General features: G+C 40.6%; 1 protein-coding gene across 1 annotated transcript in view; it reads right to left on the bottom strand.

The window, feature by feature from the left end:
• Positions 1-22,648, bottom strand: part of LOC124619518 (serine/threonine-protein kinase/endoribonuclease IRE1) — a 143,748-nt gene that overhangs the window by 109,887 nt on the left and 11,213 nt on the right. The window contains exon 3 of the mRNA XM_047145965.1: positions 7,115-7,157. Coding sequence (XP_047001921.1) covers positions 7,115-7,157 — 43 coding nt within the window. The remainder of the gene's footprint in view (positions 1-7,114; positions 7,158-22,648) is intronic.

The raw sequence follows: 22,648 nt of genomic DNA, 5'->3' as shown, positions 1-22,648 counted from the left end.
TGGCAGGCCTGGGTAACCAAGAAGGCTTCCTCTAAGCGACCCATGAATAGATTGGCGTACGAAGGGGCCATCCTGGTACCCATGGCTGTTCCCTTTAATTGTTGGTATGTCTGGCCTTCAAAAGTGAAGAAGTTGTGGGTCAGGATGAAGCTGGCTAAGGTAATGAGGAAAGAGGTTTTAGGTAGGGTGGCAGGTGACCGGCGTGAAAGGAAGTGCTCCATCGCAGCGATGCCCTGGACATGCGGAATATTTGTGTATAAGGAAGTGGCATCAATGGTTACAAGGATGGTTTCCGGGAGTAACAGATTGGGTAAGGATTCTAGGTGTTCCTAAACATCAACTCAGCCAATGAACACACCCATCAACACCTATCCTTAATAAAAGTCCTCAATCTTTCCTCTCCCACATCCACACTGGCTGCTCAGAGCATCCTCCTACAGGCCAACTGCAAATTAGAACAGCATGCCACCCTCCACCTCAAAAAACTATCCAATCTCCTGGTTTCCCACCTCCGGAAAGGCAAATCACTCACCCTTCACAACCTTTCCAGCAAACCTCAACCTCCTCTCATTGCACACAAACCCAGTCTCTCCCATCTACTCAATCTCCCACTTCCAGCTCCACTCCCTCCAAAACCTCAAAATTCCAAGCACACAATCTGGAACCACAACACCCTAATTAACCAGTTAACCTTTCCTCCAAACCTCTCTCCCAATCCGAAACCTCTGTCCTATCCAAAGGCCTCACCTTCAGCCCCACTCCCAGATTCAACCAAACAGCCCTCGTCAAAGATTTACTGTCCTACACTCGTACTCTCTGCTGGAAATATCACTTTGCCACGAAGAAAAATGGTCCTAATCCTACTCCTAATGATCCAACTCCCCAAGACACTATCCAAATTGAACCCTGCCTGGAACAGTTCCGTCCTGCGTCACAGCGGGACCCACCTCCTCTTCCTCAAAATCACCCTCTCCAAACCTTACAGGAATTCCTGACTTCCAGCCTTGCCTCTCAATCCTTCTTAAAAATCCTTAATCCTACTCCCAACATCACCACTGCTGAAGCCCAAGCTATCCGTGATTTGAAGGCCGACCGATCCATCGTCATTCTTCCGGCGGACAAGGGTTCCATGACCGTGGTACTTGATCGTCGGGAGTATGTGGCTGAGGGACTGCGTCAGGTTTCAGACAACACCACATACAAAGTTTGCCAAGGTAATCCCATTCCTGATGTCCAGGCGGAACTTCAAGGAATCCTCAGAACCTTAGGCCCCCTACAAAACCTTTCACCTGACTCCATCAACCTCCTGACCCCACCGACACCCCACACCCCTACCTTCTACCTTCTTCCTAAAATTCACAAACCCAATCATCCCGGCCGCCCCATTGTAGCTGGTTACCAAGCCCCGACAGAACGTATCTCTGCCTACGTAGATCAACACCTTCAACCCATTACATGCAGTCTCCCACCCTTCATCAAAGACACCAACCACTTTCTCGAACGCCTGGAATCCTTACCCAATCTGTTACCCCCGGAAACCATCCTTGTAACCATTGATGCCACTTTCTTATACACAAATATTCCGCACGTTCAGGGCATCGCTGCGATGGAGCACTTCCTTTCACGCCGGTCACCTGCCACCCTACCTAAAACCTCTTTCCTCATTACCTTAGCCAGTTTCATCCTGACCCACAACTTCTTCACTTTTGAAGGCCAGACATACCAACAATTAAAGGGAACAGCCATGGGTACCAGGATGGTCCCCTCGTACGCCAACCTATTCGTGGGTCACTTAGAGGAAGCCCTCCAAACCTCAACTCCTTTGGTTCCATCAGATTCACCTGGTCCTACTCCAAATCCCATGTCACTTCCCTTGACATTGACCTCCATCTGTCCAATGGCACACGTCCGTCCGCATCAAACCCACCAACAAGCAACAGTACCTCCACTGTGACAGCTGCCACCCATTCCACATCAAACAGTCCCTTCCCTACAGCCTAGGTCTTTGTGGCAAACGAATCTGCTCCAGTCCGGAATCCCTGAACCATTACACCAACAACCTGAAAACAGCTTTCGCATCCCGCAACTACCCTCCCGACCTGGTACAGAAGCAAATAACCAGAGCCACTTCCTCATCCCCTCAAACCCAGAACCTCCCACAGAAGAACCACAAAAGTGCCCCACTTGTGACAGGATACTTTCCGGGAATGGATCAGACACTGAATGTGGCTCTCCAGCAGGGATACGACTTCCTCAAATCCTCCCCTGAAATGAGATCCATCCTTCATGAAATCCTCCCCACTCCACCAAGAGTGTCTTTCCGCCGTCCGCCTAACCTTCGTAACCTCTTAGTTCATCCCTACGAAATCCCGAAACCACCTTCCCTACCCTCTGGCTCCTACCCTTGTAACCACCCCTGGTGTAAAACCTGTCCCATGCACCCTCCCACCACCACCTACTCCAGTCCTGTAACCCGGAAGGTGTACACGATCAAGGCAGAGCCATGTGTGAAAGCACCCACGTGATTTACCAACTGACCTGCCTACACTGTGAAGCTTTCTATGTGGGAATGACCAGCAACAAACTGTCCATTCGCATGAATGGACACAGGCAGACAGTGTTTGTTGGTAATGAGGATCACCCTGTGGCTAAACATGCCTTGGTGCACGGCCAGCACATCTTGACACAGTGTTACACTGTCTGGGTTATCTGGATACTTCCCACTAACAGCAACCTGTCAGAACTCCGGAGATGGGAATTTGCCCTTCAGTATATCCTCTCTTCCCGTTATCCACCAGGGCTCAACCTCCGGTAATTTCAAGTTGCCGCCGCTCATACCTCACCCGTCTTTCAACAACATCTTTGCCTCTTTACTTCCGCCTCGATTGACATCTCTGCCCAAACTCTTTGCCTTTACAAATGTCTGCTTGTGTCTGTGTATGTGCGGATGGATATATATGTATGTATGTGTGTGTGTGTGTGTGTGTGTGTGTGTGTGTGCGCGCGCGAGTGTATACCTGTCCTTTTTTCCCCCTAAGGTAAGTCTTTCTGCTCCCGGGATTGGAATGATTCCTTACCCTCTCCCTTAAAACCAATATCCTTTCGTCTTTCCCTCTCCTTCCCTCTTTCCTGATGAAGCAACCGTTGGTTGCGAAAGCTTGAATTTTGTGTGTATGTTTGTGTTTGTTTGTGTGTGTTTCGACCTGCCAGCGCTTTTGTTTTATATTGGAAAACTCCAGCCAATAAGTGATGCAAAACACTGTGAAAAAAAAAAAAAAACTAGCTAGACATCATAGAGACCAGACACTTTAACTCTACAGGCCAAAGAGCCCATCTTATGATAACCAGTGACCGAATATGATAATATGGTGTCATACAAAGAACACTAATTCCATCTTCATGAATGCTGACAAATAATTATAAAAACATGGAGTCAACTACTGAAATCCTGTAACCCTAGAGTAACTTACAGCCTCCAAAACACAGCTATAAGCAAGCAGCGCATTGAAGGAAGAAAGAATAGAGTTTACTGACCCACTGATAACAAGATAATTAGAGGCAGAGCACAAGCAATGATAGCGCAAGGATGTGGAACATTCTGATATTTGTCTTAGTTGATTTAGGGAAACTATGGAAAACCTAAATGACCAGACAAGCCTTTGAGTCTTGCTCTTTCCAAATGCAAAACCAAGCAACAGTATGAGAATGGGAAAAATTATGTCACCATAACCATCTACAAGGCTTCAATCTACCCAATAAATGACCTCAGTGAAAATACATTGGAATGCTCTGAGACTTCATATACATCTTACTTTTGGTACTTTGCTGGCTTCACTGCTCAATATGTGGATCGAAGCCTGTATGTTGTACTTTTATATATTTTTATTTTGCATATGCATTGTTCTGCCACACAAATAATTAATATGAATAAATCCTAGCAGTCAAACAATAGAAACTCCACGCAGGAATGACAACAATGTAGGAAAAGACAGACTCCTATTTACCATAAAGAAGACATGTTAAGTTGCAGACAGACAAATTAAAAGACACATACATAAAGCTTTCGGAAACAGCCTTCATCAGCAGAAGAGAAACACACGCCTTTCATACACGCAACCTGGCACAGCTCATGCATAAACGACTGCCAACTCCAGCCCCAAATGCTGGAGTTGGCCGTCGTATGCATGAGGTGTGCTTGCCAAAGTGTATGAATGGTGTGCATTTCTCTTTTGCTGATGAAGGCTGGGGCTGAGAGCTTTACGTAAGTGTCTTCTATTGTGCCTGTATACAACTTAATGCATCTTCTTTACTGTAAGTAGTAATATGTCTTTTCCATACTATTAAATTCCAGCAATCATCTTCAGTGATTAAAGAAAACCACAGAAAGCCAAACATAAAAATGTACTCCGATAGCTCTGATAAGTAGTATACTGCAAATGGGCAGAAACTGGACCTACAACAAGCAAGGAAATGCTGCCTGTTCAAAGTATGAATCACAATAATAATAATAATAATAATAATAATGTGTAATAATGATGCATGTTAATAATTACAAAATATGATGGAAGGTTATTATGCTGTCAGCAATGTCTGGTTGCTGATTCATAGACAGTCAATGCGAAATATGTGAGTGAAATTTTAATCTAAACAGCTTTTAAAAGTTACAAGTTTTTGGGACAATATCCATCTCAAAGTTAACTAGCCAATAATATGTGAGGTGAAATGATACTTCTGTTGACATTATTCAACTGACATGCAGTACTATAAGGCATTTGAATGTCAGACTCCCAACAAAAGAAAGTTTGTTAAGCATCAACAGTGGTTGCCATAAGATGTTTAATAAATTCATCTTCAGTAAGTAATGTACATCTTCAGTGCTTATAAAAAAAATCCTTATGCTATTAATGGTAAAAGTCACTTGTTAAAAGTAGTAGCATTTAATATTTAACTGCAAAGTAACTGACTTAATGAAATCATTATTTTGAAATAGATATTTTCTTGACAAAGAGCATGGAATTGTAGGCGTTGTAAGTCTTTAGGGTGCTGGTAAAGCTGAAGTAAGTTTAGACTTCAAAAATAGAGCCATGAAATATAGAACTTAACTGGTGGTTGATTCTACAGAGACAGGAATAAATTCGGACTACAATCAATATAGTATGCATTTGTGGTGCAGAAAAAGTGAGTTATTACAATAATAACCACAATGGCAATAAATTGCACCAAGATAAGATTGATAATCTTATCCCGGGCGTCTCTCATATGTGTCATCAGGCGCATTTTCTCTGGTGTTTTGGCAGATATCTGCAATTTCATTTTTGCAGTGTGTATCTAGAATCAGCCCAAACAATTCCTGCTCATCACGTCTTTCATAAGATGCCCAGCATCAACAGCACTGGTTTGTTTTCCACTGCAAACAAAATGATTTTTAGAGTGCAATTTTAAGTGCCCATCTAAGACAGCAATCCCAAATTAGTCTAGTCTTTATTATGTATTAACAGTGACAGTCAAAAACAAGGAATAATCAGTACTGCAGCAGTGACTGAGCAGCATTTCTGCACAGCTGTAGTAGTCAATGGGGGCCAGGGCTGTACTGTTGCTGCTGGAGTACTTACTATTCTTCATCTTTTACTGTCCCCATCCATGCACATCAATAAATGGAATGTCGTACTAGACTAATTTTGAACTGCTCTGTTGAATGGACGTATAAAATTTCACCTTAAAAATAATTTTGTTTGGAATGGGGAACATACCGAAGCTTCCCGTTGACAATGATGTTGCTTGAAGAACGTAATGAGCAGTAACTGCTATTACGTAACAAATAAACTCCTCCTGATACTGATCATGAGTGTAGGATACTGTAGTCGTATGGTAGTGAGTGCAAATTACTTATTCTGCTCATGGCTACATAAGGTGTGTGAGAGAGAATTTTGTACTATAAACTACCACTGTAAACATCTCATTAGAACCTTTGATAGAACTGCAATTTAAAAATAATTATGAAATTACACATGAAATACACACCAATAAGATATTTGATTAGGGAAGAGAAGAGAGGAAAAACAATCAAAATACAGGGCTATTCAAAAAGAAGGAATGGATTTCAAAAATTTATATCTTCCAAATTACAACAGGTAGCACCTTAATTCCAACACTCCTGGACAGACAACAATTTAAAATCTGAACAGTCCTGATAGACATTCCAATCATGGGTGCACTGGCACTGTTGCTTTCTTCTTCATGAAGACAAATGTGGTAGGACTAACCCATCTAGACTTGCTTCAAAACTGTTTATTTCCTCAACTTGAAGATGATTCAGATGACTTCGTCTTCATGCAAGATGGTGCCATGCTTCATTTCTCTAAACATGTCCAACGTTACCTGAATGACACCATTCCAGGACAATGGATTGGAAGAGGAGGAGCACAAGATGAACTTCAATGTCGGTGACCTCCCAGCTCTCCAGACCTTACAACTTGTGACTTTTACCTATAGGGTTACGTAAAAGACTGTATTTTAATCCCCCCTATGCCTGACATTCTCAAAAGTCTGCAGCATCCATTGTTGAAGCTGCGAATTTGATAATGAGAGATAAGCTGCTTTGTGGCTGGTAGGAAATGAGCAACTATTTTGATATTTGTCGTGTAAAACATGGTGCTCACATTGAATGCATAAAATCTGAACTTTTCTTTCCAGGAATGTTGGAATCGAGTTTCTATGTTTTGTAGTTTGGAAGCAATAAATGTTTGAAATCTGTTCCTTGCTTTTGAATAGCCCTGTATAAAGAATGAAAAGGAAATAGAAATACATGTTTTAATTTGTGATCTGTGTAGCATATATTTAAGATTATTTATTTATTCATCTTTAGACAGTATCCACTGTATGGATGTAGCCAAAATATATATTATTTCCAATATATCATTTTACAAACATATCCTCACTGAGTTAAAACATAAATCATGCTTTATGTCTACACAAATACTATACAAGATTTTGCCAACATGGCCTACGTCAGGAGAGAATTCACTCACTTCTCACACTAAAGAAAAAATTGGTAACAAAAGAAGCTACAGCTTCAGAAGATTATAAACAACAGAAGATTATAAACAACACTTACTTTATGGCTTTTGATGTGTCAATTGGTACTTTCACAGCCGGCTCTGAAACAGATAATACAAGAAATGATAAGTAAAACTGTCAAGGTGAAGCAATAACAACTTCTAACCACTGCAATCAACACTTTTATCCTCAAATACACAACAATTAGATTTATTTATTCACCAAAGTCAATGACTTGTTAGGCTCACCTATTATCTGAGATATTTCATATCTATTTTTTGTCTTTAAATGCTTTACTTTCTTCTTTAGATTAATAGGTGTAGGTACAGCTGTCCTCAAGCTCAAGGTGGTTAGAGCACCATGGCTTTCCTAGGCACAGTCCTAATGGTTGTAGTATGGCTTTGTCTTTCTCTGATCTTTGAACTGACTAACCCAGCTAATAACAGGGGCTTTACAATTCAATGTGCATTTCAAATTATGGTGCTGCTTGGTATTTTTCACACCTGCAAACTATTGAATTCTGGATTTGAATTTGTTGTCTAATGCTTTCTGCTTAGCCTTGCAGCCACAATGATTAACAGGATACAGACTGAATCATATGACACAATTATACAGACCCTGCTGAGGAACTTTTTTATAATGTAGGAAGAAGTTATATTAAAATTGTTTCTACATTATCTTCATGACACCTCTGCCCCCTTTCCTTACATGTTGTAAATGTGATTTTAGCAATAATCAGCCTTTGTTTGCACTGTTAGAAATTAATAATAAACAACAAACTCGTTAAAATTTTCATTAATTTTAATATCACTGTTTACTAAAGCAATATCTGATTTGAATAGCTCACATACAGAATTGATACATTATAGCATTTGCAAATATGAGATGTTACAATATAAAATCTGTACTTAGTAGTTTCCCCAGTCACAAAGGATATGCCAATGCAGAAGAGAAAAGCAAACTTGCTTGCTGGAACTTAAGTATAGTCACCCTGTACATGTGACATCTTTCTATTTGTATCAGACACACACACACACACACACACACACACACACACACACACACGTGTATGTGACATCTTTCTATTTGTATCACACACACACACACACACACACACACACACACACACACACACACAGAGAGAGAGAGAGAGAGAGAGAGAGAGAGAGAGAGAGAGAGAGAGAGAGAGAGTTTTCCTACTGTGTATATTTAGATGTAGGGCACAAAGAATACAATTTCTTTTTGCCACCTGTAAGCAACTTTAATACACAAATGCCACTGCATAATTTGTAGACGCTGCTTTTTGAGTGATACTGAAGGTTACTTCTTAATAAGAGAGGTCTTCTGTTGGGTGTTCCAAATGTGATATTTGCTAATGTTACTGTTATTTTGAAATGGTGACAGGTTATTTGTGACAAACATCATAATACAATCGTGGGGGGGGGGTTAACACATACATCATGTTCCTTTTGTGTATTTTTGTTGAATTAATACTCTAGTGTCATAAATGAACAGTGAAGAACAGTGAAGATTACAATGGGCTACTATTTAGTGCCATAGCCTGATACAAACCAGGCAACTCACTAGCATGAACCAAATAATGCGTGGATATTGTGAAGTCAGTGAACATTTAGGTAGTTAAATTCTGGATATATACCTCATAAGTCAGAGTTGCAAAATCTTCTGTACTCCATTGCCACTTACAAATGAGTAACCTTGTCATAATTAATGTTATAAATGAGTGACAAAATGATCTGACGATTTTCGCTGCTGCGCGGTTCAGCGATTAGGTGGTGGGGGATGGTGGGGATAGGCGCGTTTCAGAGCCTACTCATGAACATTTTCAGTAACTTTGGAGCAGTGGTTGGTCGAGCATCACGCGTTTGTTGTCGAGGCATTTTATAAAAGTGGCGATTCCTGCACTGTTGTGCAGCGGCAGTTCCGAAGGCGTTTTAATTTAGGTTCTGATATGCAACACAATTATGCTGTGCGTGAGTAACTTCAGAGCTAGCAGTTCAGCATTGAAACGGAAGTTGACAGCCCATCCAAGATCAGCCCGGACACCAGAGAATATTGATAGAGTAAGAGAAACTGTGAAAGCCATTTCTCGGCAGCCGACCTGTAAACAAGCTGCTGCTTCGCATATGTCTGACCACTTGGTAAGACAAATTTTGCGGTTCCCTCTGCATTTCCATCCATACAAAAATGGCTATTGTTCAGCAGTTAAAGCCCAATGACTATGCAAAGCGAAAAGCATTTTCAGAGCAAATGATTGATTTGATGACAGACGAAAAAATTTTCACGATGAGCGATGAGGAGCATTTCATCTGTATGGTTGTGTACACAAACAGAACTTACATTATTGGTCAGCAACAAATCCTAAAGAGCTGCATGAATGTCCTCTGCATAGTCCTAAGATCACTGTGTGGTGTGGTGTAACAAAAACTTGTGTCAATAGGTCGTATTTCTTTGAAGAAGGTGGTCAAACTGTTACGGTCAATTCGCAACTTTATCTGTTGACGTTACGAAACTTCCTGATCTCTGGACTTCAGAGAAATCGCTTAGTGCACAGTAGAATGTAGTTCCAGCAGGATGTGGCAACTGCTCATACAGCCAATGAGGTGATGAACTTTGGGAAAAGGAAGTTTCGTGGCCGAGTAATCAATCTCGCATTTTGGGAATACTGCATGACCAGCATGCTCCCCTGATCTAAGCATTTGTGATTTTTTCTTGTGGGGTTTCTTGAAATCAAGAGTCTACACAAACAAGCCCCACATACTGGCAAATTTAAGGTGGCCATAACTCAAGAAATCGCCAACCTGTCTCCTGCAATGTTTGGGAAGTTGTTCAACAGTTTTGGTGCGAGACTGGAAGAGTTCTTCATCACAGAAGGGCACCATTTGAAGGACGTCACCTTCAAATTTTAAATTGATGAAATCGGTTGGTCCAATGATATGTTCTTTAATTTCCATCAACACCATTCTGACATCTGACCAATAAGACATTTCTTATCAATCTTAACACTTGCTTTATTTGTACTTTACAACCGTAAGATCTTTTTGCCACTCTGTATACTAAAGTGTATATTTCAAATAGTGCACAGGTCTATATTTCTGCATAGGATATGCTATGTTAGTGGAGATATTTGTTTGTACTACACCGTTATGAGGTGCAGCAGCTGGAGATTGACAGCCATCGCTTTTACGTCACTGCAAGTACAGCATGAAGTTTCCAACACTGTGCTGAAGGGACTTCTTAGAGAAGGTAAGAGTGAGAATCACAATGAAATATTGTATATTAAAAAAAGATGTATCCATAAAAATGGGAAGCTTTTGGTTTAGTGAGATTTGTACTCAGATATCAACACTGAAAGTAAAGTTTGTAAACACCCATGCAATAAATGCAAACTGTTGTACAATTTAGAGGAAATTCATTGCAACTAGATGGACCTTGCTGTGGTGGGGTGGCTTGCGTGCCTCAATGATACAGATAGCTCTACTGTAGATGCAACCACAAGAAATGGATATTGAGAAGCCAAACAAACATGTGGTTCCTGCAGAGGAGCAGCAGCCTTTTCAGTAGTCGCAGGAGCAACAGTCTGGATGATTGACTGACCTGGGCTTGTGAAATCAACCGACATGGCCTTGCTATGCTGGTACTCATAATGGCTGAAAGCAATGGGAAACTACAGCTCTTATTTCTCCCGGGGGCATGCAGCTCTACTATATGGTTAAATAATGCAGGCACCCTCTTGGCTAAAATAGGGTGAAGGCAAATTAGTCCCTCGTGCAGATCTAAGGGTGGGGACTATTCAGGAGGATGTCATCAGGAAAAACAAAACTGGCATTCTGCGGATCAGAGCATGGAACATTAGATCCCTCAATTGGGCAGGTAAAGTTCAGTGGCATGCGGATTAGGACTTCTGGTCACATGAGTACAGGGTTATAAATATAAAATCAAATAGGGGTAATGCAGGAGTGGGTTTAATAATGAATAGAAAAACGGGAATCCAGGTAAGATACTACAAATTGCATAGTGAACACCTTATCACAGCAAGATAGACATGAAGCCCACACCCACCACAATAGTACAAGTTTATACACCAACTAGCTCTGTAGGTGATGAAGAGCTTGAAGAAATGTATGATGAAATTAAAGAAATTAATAAGATAGTTAAGGGAGATGAAAGTTTAACTGTGATGGGGAACTGGAATTTGATAGTTGGAAATGGAAAAGAAAGAAAAATAATAAGCGCCTATGGGCTGGGAGAAAGGAATGAAACAGGAAGCTGCCAGGTCGAATTTTGCACAGAGCATAATTTAAACATTGCTAACACTTGGTTTAAGAATCAGGAAAGAAGGTTGTATATATGGAAGAGACCTGGAGATGCCGAAAAATGTAAGACTGATTACATAATGGCTTGTCAGAGATTTCAGAACTAGATTTTAAATGGTAAGACACCTCGAGGGGGAGATGTGATCTCTGACCAAACTTTTATTAGTTATGAACTGTAGATTAAAACTGAAGAAATTGAAAAAGGGAGGAAATTAAGGAGATGGCACTTGAATGTGCTGAAAGAATCAGAGATTGTTGAGATTTTCAGAGGGAGCATTTTGCAAAATCTACGTCTACATCTTCATCCACACTCCGCAAGCCACCTCACGGAGTGTGACAGAGGTACCTTGAGTACCTCTAGCAGTACTTCTATTCCAGTCTTGTATTGTGCGTGGAAAGAAAGATTGTCGGTATGCCTCTGTGTGTGCTCTAATCTTTCTGATTTTATCCTCATGGTCTCTTCGCGAGATATACGTAGGAGTGAGCAACATACTGCTTGATTCCTCTGGTAAGGTATGTTCTCGAAACTTCACAAACTTCAACAAAACTTCGAAACTTCAACAAAACTTCGAAACTTCAACAAAACTTCGAAACTTCAACAAAACTTCGAAACTTCAACAAAACTTCGAAACTTCAACAAAACTTCGAAACTTCAACAAAACTTCGAAACTTCAACAAAACTTCGAAGCTTCAACAAAACTTCGAAGCTTCAACAAAACTTCGAAGCTTCAACAAAACTTCGAAACTTCAACAAAACTTCGAAACTTCAACAAAAGCCTGTACCGAGCTACTGAGCGTCTCTCTTGCAGTCTTCCACTGGAGTTCATCTATCATCTCTGTAACACTTTCGCGATTACTAAATGATCCTACAATGAAAAGCGCTGCTCTCCATTGGATCTTCTCTATCTCTTCCATCAACCCTATCTGGTATGGATCCCACACCGGTGAGCAGTATTCAAGCAGTGGGCGAACAAGTGTACTGCAGCCTACTTGCTTTGTTTTCGGACTGCATTTCCTTAAGATTCTTCCAATGAATCTCAGTCTGGCATCTGCTTTACCGACGATTACTTTTATATGGTCATTCCATTTTAAATCACTCCTAATGCCTACTCCCAGATAATTTATGGAATTAACTGCTTCCAGTTGCTGACCTGCTATATTGTAGCTAAATGATAAAGGATCTTTCTTTCTATGTATTTGCAGCACATTGCACTTGTCTACATTGAGATTCAAGTGCCAGTTGACTACAGGGAGCATCAGACAATGGTTGACTAGAACAGGGGGAAGGAGTAGGTAGAAGACAAATGGATGGCTTTGAGAGATGAAATAGTGAAAACAGCAATGGGTAAAAATACAAGGCCCAGTACAAATTCTTGAATAACACAAGAGGTATTGAGTTTAACTTTTGAAAACAGAAAATATAAAAATGCAGCAAATGAAGCAGATGAAACAAAATACAAATGTATAAAAAATGAGATAAAAGTATAAAACGGCTAAGCACCAATGGCTAGAGAAAAAAATGTATTTTAAAGCATATTTCATCAGGGGAAAGATAGATACCGTCTACAGGAGAATTAAAGATGTCTTTGGAAAAAAGATAAGTAGCTGTATGAATATCAAGAGCTCAGATGGAAAACCAGTCCCAAGTAACGAAGGGAAAACTGAAAGGTGGAAGGAGTACATAGAGTGTTTATATGAGGGAGATGAACTTGAAGTTAAAATTATAGCAATGGAAAAGGAAATAGAAGAAGATGAGGTGGAAGACATGATACTGCTAGAAGAATTTGACAGAGTACTGAAAGGCCTAAGTTGAAACAAGGCCCCTGGAGTAGACAGCATTCTATCAGAACTACTGATAGCATTAGGAGAGACAGTCATGACAAAACTCTTCAATCTGATGTATAAGATATATGAGAAAGAGAAATACACTCAGATTTCAAAAAGAAAGTAATAATTCCAATTCCAAAGAAAGTACATCCTGACAGGTGTGAATATTACCAAACTATCAGGTTAGAGGCAATACTGACCCTACAACTACTATTAGAGGATAGGGTAAGGGAAAGGCAAACCTATGCTCATAGCATTTGTAGACTTGGAGAAAGCTTTTGACAATATCAACTAGAGGTAGGAGGCGTAAAATACAGGGAGAGAAAGGCTATTTACAACTTGTACAGAAATGAGATGGCAGTTATGAGGTTCGAGGACCATGAAAGGGAAGCAGGGATTGACAAGGGAGTGAGACAGGGTTGTAGCTTATCCCTGACGTTATTCAATCTGTACATCGAGCAACCAGTAAAGTAAACCAAGGAAAAATTTGGAGTAAAGTTTAGGAAGAAAAAATAAAAACCTTGAGGTTTGCCAATGACACTGTAATTGTCAGAGATAGCAAAGGACGGTTGAACAGAATGCACACTGTCTTGAAAGGGGGATATAAGATGAACATCAACAAAAGCAATTTAAGAATAACAGAATGTAGTTGAATTAAGTCAGGTGATGCTGAGGGAATTAGATAAGGAAACTAGGCACTTAAAGTACTAAATGAGTTTTGCTTTTTGTGTAGCAAAATAACTGATGATGACCAAAGTAGACACAATATAAAAGGAGTCTTCACATGGCTCTCCATCCCATTCTCTGTGATGACGGAAGGGGTACAGCACTCACCATTCAAAGGCCTGAGCTCACCACCTGCATGTGGTGCACGTTTGCTGTGAAGCCCTGTCCTAAATAAACTGAAGTTTCATGAAACTGATGGTGCAGCCAACCAATAGGTAATGTTGCATCTAACCAAAAGAATACAGTTGTACTTAGTAATTAAGCCAATGCAATTAAACCAAGATTCTTCTGAATGGGGACAAATCAGGCATGGGGTTCCCGAAAAACTCAATCTTATGTCTGCCAGTGTCCTCACATGTAGGCCATCTTCCATCTCATATACAACAAGGAAGATTAGGTCTTTTTGGAGATGATACTAGTACTGTAATCAACCCAAGCATACATACAACAACAGAAGAGATTGTAAGCAATGTTCTTAAATGTGTCTTTCACTGGTTTTCTGCGAATGGTGTCACTCTCGATTTTAAAAAGACACAACATAATCAGTTCTCCACATCTACAAGTACTACACCAACCATAAGAGTAACAAATGGTGAAGAAGTAACAAATATTGTGAAAACTTCCAAAATTTTAGGTGTCCATATTGAAGAGAAGTAAATTGGAAAAAATGAATTTTAAAACTCCTAAAGTGACTTGGTTAGGCCACATCTGCACATAGAACCATTGCAAATCTTGGGGACAGACAATATGTTGACGTATGAGGGTTGTTTGGAAAGTAAGGTCCAATCGGTTGTGAAATGGAACCCACAGTGAAAATCTGATGAAGTTTTGCACAGATGTGTGGGGCAATGTCTCTAGTATGCCTATTGATCACCACACATTGCTCTTTTCAGTTATGAGCTCACAGTGAGCATGTAAAGATGCCTAGAAAATAAAGTCTCCTGCCAAGTATGGGTGCCTGCTGAGAGATTTCGCCTGATTTCATGCAACCTCACATAATATAACTGTCACGCATTTCATTCTCAGTGACATTTCTTGGCTGCACATTGCAGATGCAATGAGGATGCTCCTGCTGCAATTTCAATGTTCACCCACCATACAACACGGACTCCGCTCACTCTGATTTTCATCTCTGCTCGCATGAACTGCTGGTTATGAAGGTAGGATTTTGGCATTGGTGGCTATCTTCTACAACAAGGGCCTTGGAAAGATGGTACAATGCTATGACAAATGTCTAAGTTGGAGCAACAACTATGCAGAGAAATAGCTAGAAGGCATAGGCAAGTGTTTCACTGTGGTTTCCATTTTGCAACCAATTGGACCTTGCTTTCTGAATAATCATCATATTTTGCATATTTTTACTCAACAATCACATAATGAAAAACATTATGGGGTCACTCATCTCTAAGAAAGAAAATGCTCATTGCTCAAAAACATGCTATAAGAATAATTTGTGGTGCTCACGCACCATCATGTGGTACATATCTGTTTAAGGGCTTGGACATTTTGCCTTCTGTTGTGCGGTATATTTATTCCTCCATGAAGTTTGTTGTAAATAATCCACTGAAGATCAAAAGGAACATGACATACATAATTATAAAGAGGAAAAAAAATGACATTCATTACTCTACATTAATGTTGTCCTTAGCACAAAAAGGGGTGCAACTATAATTTTTGATCACTCACCAATGATATAAAATGTCTGACAGAGAGCAAAGCAAGATCTGAAAGCAAACTCAAAAAGCTATCTCTGACAACTCCTTCCATTCTTTGGAAGAATTTCTATTATTATAATTTGAATCAGGAGGTCAGTGGGAATTACTAACTCATTTCTGTATATTCTTTTTTATACAAAAAAGTCTTTGAGAGGAAATTATAATCAATGATGCCATCCCTTAACATGTTTAGATTAAGAGTATTCTAGAAATGATAGTGTCTGTTCAAGAACAAAATATGAATGAATATTCTGTGGAATATAATTTAGTATATATTATAATGGGGTTTGTAAATTTAATTTATTAAATAACGAATCTAGTAAGAGTTTATGCACTTTTCTCCTGGGTGGTAATCTTAATTATTGGTACGTATTTTGTATCAGGGAATTTGTATTATTTTTAATTTAGTATATCCTATGATTTGGTTAATGGCCGAAAGCAAGGGGAAACTACAGCCGTAATTTTTCCCGAGGGCATGCAGCTTTACTGTGTGGTTAAATGATGATGGCGTCCTCTTGGATAAAATATTCCAGAGGTAAAATAGTCCCCCATTCGGATCTACGGGTGGGGATTACTCAAGAGAATGTCATTATCAGGAGAAAGAAAACTGGCGTTCTACGGATCGGAGCGAGGAATGTCAGATCCCTTAATCGGGCAGGTAGGTTAGAAAATTTAAAAAGGGAAATGGATAGGTTAAAGTTAGATATAGAGGGAATTAGTGAAGTTCGGTGGCAGGAGGAACAAGACATTTGGTCAGGAGACTACAGGGTTATAAACACAAAATCAAGATAGATACGAAGCGCACACCTAACACGGTAGTACAAGTTTATATGCCGACTAGCTTTGCAGATGAGGAAGAAATTGAAGAAATGTACGATGAAATAAAAGAAATTATTCAGGTAGTGAAGGGAGACTAAAATTTAATAGTCATGGGTGACTGGAATTCGTCAGTAGGAAAAGGGAGAGAAGGAAACGTAGTAGGTGAATGTGGATTGGGGCTAAGAAATGAAAGAGGAAGCCGTCTGGTAGAATTTTGCACAGGGCACAACTTAATCATAGCTAACACTTGGTTCAAGAATCATAAAAGAAGGTTGTATACATGGAAAAAGCCTGGAGATACTGACAGGTTTCAGATAGAATATATAATGGTAAGACAGAGATTTAGGAACCAGGTTTTAAATTGTAAGACATTTCCAGGGGCAGATGTTGACTCTGACCACAATCTGTTGGTTATGAACTGTAGATTAAAACTGAAGAAACTACAAAAAGGTGGTAATTTAAGGAGATGGGACCTGGATAATCTGACTAAAGCAGAGGTTGTACAGAGTTTCAGGGAGAGCATAAGGGAACAATTGACAAGGAGGGGGGAAAGAAATACAGTAGAAGAAGAGTGGGTAGCTTTGAGGGATGAAGTAGTGAAGGCAGCAGAGGATCAAGTGGGTAAAAAGACGAGGGCTAGTAGAAATCCTTGGGTAACAGAAGAAATATTGACTTTAATTGATGAAACGAGAAAATATAAAAATGCAGAAAATGAAGCAGGCAAAAACGATTAGGAACGTCTCAAAAATGAGGTCAACAGGAAATGCAAAATGGCTAAGCAGGGATGGCTAGAAGACAAATGTAAGGATGTAGAGGCTTATCTCACTAGGGGTAAGATAGATACTGCCTACAGGAAAATTAAAGAGACCTTTTGGAGATAAGAGAACCACTTGTATGAATATCAAGAGCTCAGATGGAAACCCAGTTCTAAGCAAAGAAGGGAAAGCAGAAAGGTGGAAGGAGTATATAGAGGGTCTATACAAGGGCGATGTACTTGAGGACAATATTATGGAAATGGAAGAGGATGTAGATGAAGATGAATTGGGAGATATGATACTGCGTGAAGAGTTTGACAGAGCACTGAAAGACCTGAGTCCAACAAGGCCCCGGGAGTAGACAACATTCCATTTGAACTACTGATGGCCTTGGGAGTGCCAGTCCTGACAAAACTCTACCACCTGGTGAGCAAGATGTATGAGACAGGCGAAATACCCTCAGACTTCAAGAAGAATATAATAATTCCAATCCCAAAGAAAGCAGGTGTTGACAGATGTGAAAATTACCGAACTATCAGTTTAATAAGTCACGGCTGCTAAATACTAATGCAAATTCTTTACAGACGAATGGAAAAACTAGTAGAAACCGACCTCGGGGAAGATCAGTTTGGATTCCGTAGAAATGTTGGAACACGTGAGGCAATACTGACCCTACGACTTATCTTAGAAGCTAGGTTAAAGAAAGGCAAACCTACGTTTCTAGCATTTGTAGACTTAGAGAAAGCTTTTGACAATGTTGGCTAGAATACTCTCTTTCAAATTCTGAAGGTGGCTGGGGTAAAATACAGGGAGCGAAAGGCTATTTACAATTTGTACAGAAATCAGATGGTAGTTATAAGAGTTGAGGGACACGAAAGGGAAGCAGTGGTTGGGAAGGGAGTGAGACAGGGTTGCAGCCTCTCCCCGATGTTGTTCAATCTGTATATTGAGCAAGCAGTAAAGGAAACAAAAGAAAAATATGGAGTAGGTATTAAAATCCATGGAGAAGAAATAAAAACTTTGAGGTTCGCCGATGACATTGTAATTCTGTCAGAGACAGCAAAGGACTTGGAAGAGCAGTTGAATGGAATGGACAGTGTCTTGAAACGAGGGTATAAGATGAATATCAACAAAAGCAAAACAAGGATAATGGAATGTAGTCGAATTAAGTCGGGTGATGCTGAAGAAATTAGATTAGGAAATGAGACACTTAAAGTAGTAAAGGAGTTTTGCTATTTGGGGAGCAAAATAACTGATGATAGTCGAAGTAGAGAGGATATAAAATGTAGACTGGCAATGGCAAGGAAAGCGTTTCTGTAGAAGAGAAATTTATTAACATCGAGTATAGACTTAAGTGTCAGGAAGTCGTTTCTGAAAGTATTGGTATGGAGTGTAGCCATGTATGGAAGTGAAACATGGACAATAAATAGTTTGGACAAGAAGAGAATAGAAGCTTTCAAAATGTGGTGCTACAGAAGAATGCTTAAGATTAGATGGCTAGATCACATAACTAATGAGGAAGTACTGAATAGGATTGGGGAGAAGAGAAGTTTGTGGCACAACTTGACTAGAAGAAGGGATCGGTTGGTAGGACATGTTCTGAGGCACCAAGGGATCACCAATTTAGTATTGGAGGGCAGTGTGGAAGGTAAAAAACGTAGAGGGAGACCAAGAGATGAATACACTAAGCAGATTCAGAAGGATGTAGGTTGCAGTAGGCACTGGGAGATGAAGAAGCTTGCACAGGATAGAGTAGCATGGAGGGCTGCATCAAACCAGTCTCAGGACTGAAGACCACAACAACAACAACAACAACAACATGATTTGGTTTATATAATTTTTTATTTATTTGTTTATTTTTCTAGGTTACTTTGGCTTACTTTAGGTAGTCAATTGAAGCTCACTACTTAAATAACAAATTTAAGAGTACATAAGAGATGCTCATAGCTAATTTGCCGTCCTTGTAACTTAGTCCGCATCTAGGACAAAAGTTACTGCTTTTGTTGCTACACTCCATAGGCTTACATAGATGGGTGTTAGAGCCAATTTTCAGGAGGGGGAGGGGGGGGGGGGAGGTGAAGTTGATGTGATGGTGTCTGTTATGTAGGATTGACAAAGATCTTTGTCCTCCAGTCCATCGGCAAAGTACCACCCATGGAGGGATCATAGGGGTGGGGGGAGGGGGGGGGGGGACGGTAAGGTTATCCGTCTTTGGATAACTGTTTTCGGTTTCTTCTTTGGCACCAACATTCCTAGTCTTGCTTTTTCTTTCTTTCTTCTCCACCAGAGGTACCATTCTATTCTCCCAGTTTCACATTAAACAGTTCCACTGCATGAACCCTTATTTTATCCATACATTTAAACCTGTTTCCAAAGGATTGCCCAGAGTGGTAGCAATGCTTAAGTAACTTCTGTACAAAGCATTATAGCATCTTATTGCCACAAAGGAATTTATATTTTTGGAATCTATTCTGAAATGAATAAACCGGATATGTAATAGCTGAGATCTGGTGTTGCCCAGGATATTTTTCTATGCCTTCGTCTGAGACTACATACAAGTGGGATTTATTTCTGACTTATAATGTTTCTTTGTATACATTTGAAATAGTACGACTGGGGAATGAACAAAGAGGTTGTTTGTTCACTAACACTGAAGAGAGCCACGCAGAGCTAGCTGTGCGAAAAGCAACCAAGATCTATGCCCACAACATGCAGCATCTGGCCTTGAGCATAGTTTATGGTCATGGCATAACATAACCTCACCAGGAATAATTGTACACATTTAAAGCAAAATGATAAATTGTAAGGAATAAGTGGTGTCCAGGGTCTAGAAACTTGCTTGCCTCATACATACATACGTTAATAATTGTTCCACAGAGCATGAGCACAACATTTCGTACTGATGTGGAACGTGTCACTTTAACATAAGTTTTCTTTACACAAGATAATTAATTTTTTTCAGTTCATGTCTAAAAATTCATCTACTAAGTAGAAGGAGTTATCATTAGAAATTCTTTTAATTTGTTTTTAAATGTTGGTTGGCTATCTGTCAGACTTTTAATGCTATTTGACAAATGACCAAAGATTTTTGTAGCAGCATAATTAACCCTTTCTGTGACAAAGTCAGATTTAACCCTGAATAGTGAAGATCATCCTTCCTTCTAAAGTTGTAGTAATGCCCTTCACTGTTATAAGGGGCATTCAAAACTAAACGAGCCGGAGGCATGATTACAGAAACCAGTACCTGTATTTTAGAAGTATTAACCCTGGCTTTGAGACACTTGTCCCACTGTGACACAAAGCAGTGAATGGCTGTCTCATAAAATTCCCAGGGCTGCGATGTTAACCAGTTCTGCACGAACAGCTGGACGTTGTCATCTGAGGTGAATCATTTGCCCGTCAGAGCCTTTTTACGAGGACCAAAAATGGCATAATCACAGGGAGAGAGGTTCAGACTGAATGGATGATGGCCGAGAATCTTTCATTTGAATTTCTGCAGGAGTGTCGGGACTGTGTTGGCCATATGAGGCTTTGCATTGTCGTGGAGCAGACTGATCCCACGGGTGAAATTGCCTGGTCATTCTGATTTGATCACTTGGCGAAGGGTGGTCAAGGTTTGCGAGTAATGCTGGGCATTCACTGTTGTCCCGTGCTGCAGAAAGTGCATCAGAAAGGGGCCACTGTGGTCAAAGAAGAACGTAAGCATAACCTTTCTGGCACTTGTGTGGATGAACATGTCCAGCTGTACATGCAGAACTGTTTAACATTGCAGCCCCGGGAATTTTATGAGACAGCCATTCACCACCTTGTGTCACAGTGGGACGAGTGTCTCAACAGCTAGGGTCAATACTTCTAACATACAGGTACTGGTTTTTGTAATTATGCCTCAGGCTCATTTCTTTTTGAACGGCCCTTATTTTTTTGAATTGGGATGGGTTATCCATAACAAAGTTGATAAGTGAATATATGTATGGCTAAGATATTGTGAATATCCCAAGTTCCTTAAATAAATGTCTGCAAGATGATCTTGGGTGGGCTCCAGCTATTATTCTGATTACATGCTTTTGTGCAATGCATATTTTTTCTTTTAATGATGAATAGCCCCAAAATATGACACCATAAGAAAGCAGTGAATGAATATAGGTGTAGTAGGCTAATTTACTGATATGTTTATCACCAAAATTTACAATAACCCTAATAGGATAAGTAACTGAACGTAACCGTTTAAGCAGATCATCAATGTGTCTCTTCCAATTCAATTTCTTATCAATGCATGCACCCAGAAATTTTGAATATTCTGCCTTAGCAATACACATCTGGTCATAGAAAGAATACCAGAGAAGGAAAGTTGCTACTCACCATATAGCGGAGATGCTGAGTCGTGATAGGCACAACAAAGGGGGTAAGGAGGAGGCTGGGGCGGGGAGGGGGATGGATAGTATGGTGGGAGTGGCGGAAAGTGAAGTGTTGCAGTTTAGACGGAGGGCAGGAGAGAAGATGTGGAGGGGGGAGCGGGTAAGTAGCGGAAAGGAGAGAAATAAAAAGAAATTAGAAGACTAGGCCTGGCAGTGAAATGACGCCTGTGTAGTGCTGGAATGAGAACAGGAAGGGAACAGGATGGGTGAGGACAGTGACTAATGAAAGGTGAGGCCAGGAGGGTTATGGGAACATAGGATGTATTGCAGGGAAAGTTCCCACCTGCGCAATTCAGAAAAGCTGGTGTTGGTGGGAAGGATCCATATGGCACAGGCTGTGAATCAGACATTGAGATGAAGGATATCATGTCTGGCAGCGTGTTCAGGAACAGGGTGGTCCACTTGTTTATTGGCCACAGTTGTCGGTGGCTGTCCATGCGGACAGACAGCTTGTTGGTTGTCGTGCCTTTGATGGGATAGGTAATGTTAGTGACCGAACTGGAGTAGGTGCTGGTAGGAGGATGTATGGGACAGGTCTTGCATCTAGGTCTATTACAGGGGTATGAGCCATGAGGTAAGGGATTAGGAGCAAGGGTTGTGTAAGGATGGACGAGTGCACTGTGTAGGTTCGGTGGACGGTGGAATACCACCGGAGGAGGGGTGGGAAGGATAGGGGGGCAGGACATTTCTCATTTCAGGGCACGATGAGAGGTAATTGAAACCCTGGCAGAGAATGTAATTCAGTTGCTCCAGTCCCGGATGGTACTGAGTTACGAAGGGAACGCTTCTCTGTGGCCGGACTGTGGGACTTTGGGAGGTGGTGGGAGACTGGAAAGATAAGGCACGGGAGATTTGTTTTTGTTACAAGGATGGGAGGATAGTTACGGTCAGCGAAGGCTTCAGTGAGATCCTCAGTATATTTTGAGAGGGACTGCTCGTCACTGCAGATGCACGACGACCACAGGTGGCTAGGCTATACGGAAGGGACTTCTTGGTATGGA

Source organism: Schistocerca americana, chromosome 6 (assembly GCF_021461395.2).
Source record: "Schistocerca americana isolate TAMUIC-IGC-003095 chromosome 6, iqSchAmer2.1, whole genome shotgun sequence".
NCBI lineage: Eukaryota > Metazoa > Arthropoda > Insecta > Orthoptera > Acrididae > Schistocerca > Schistocerca americana.
This window is presented reverse-complemented; position numbering and strand designations above follow the sequence as displayed.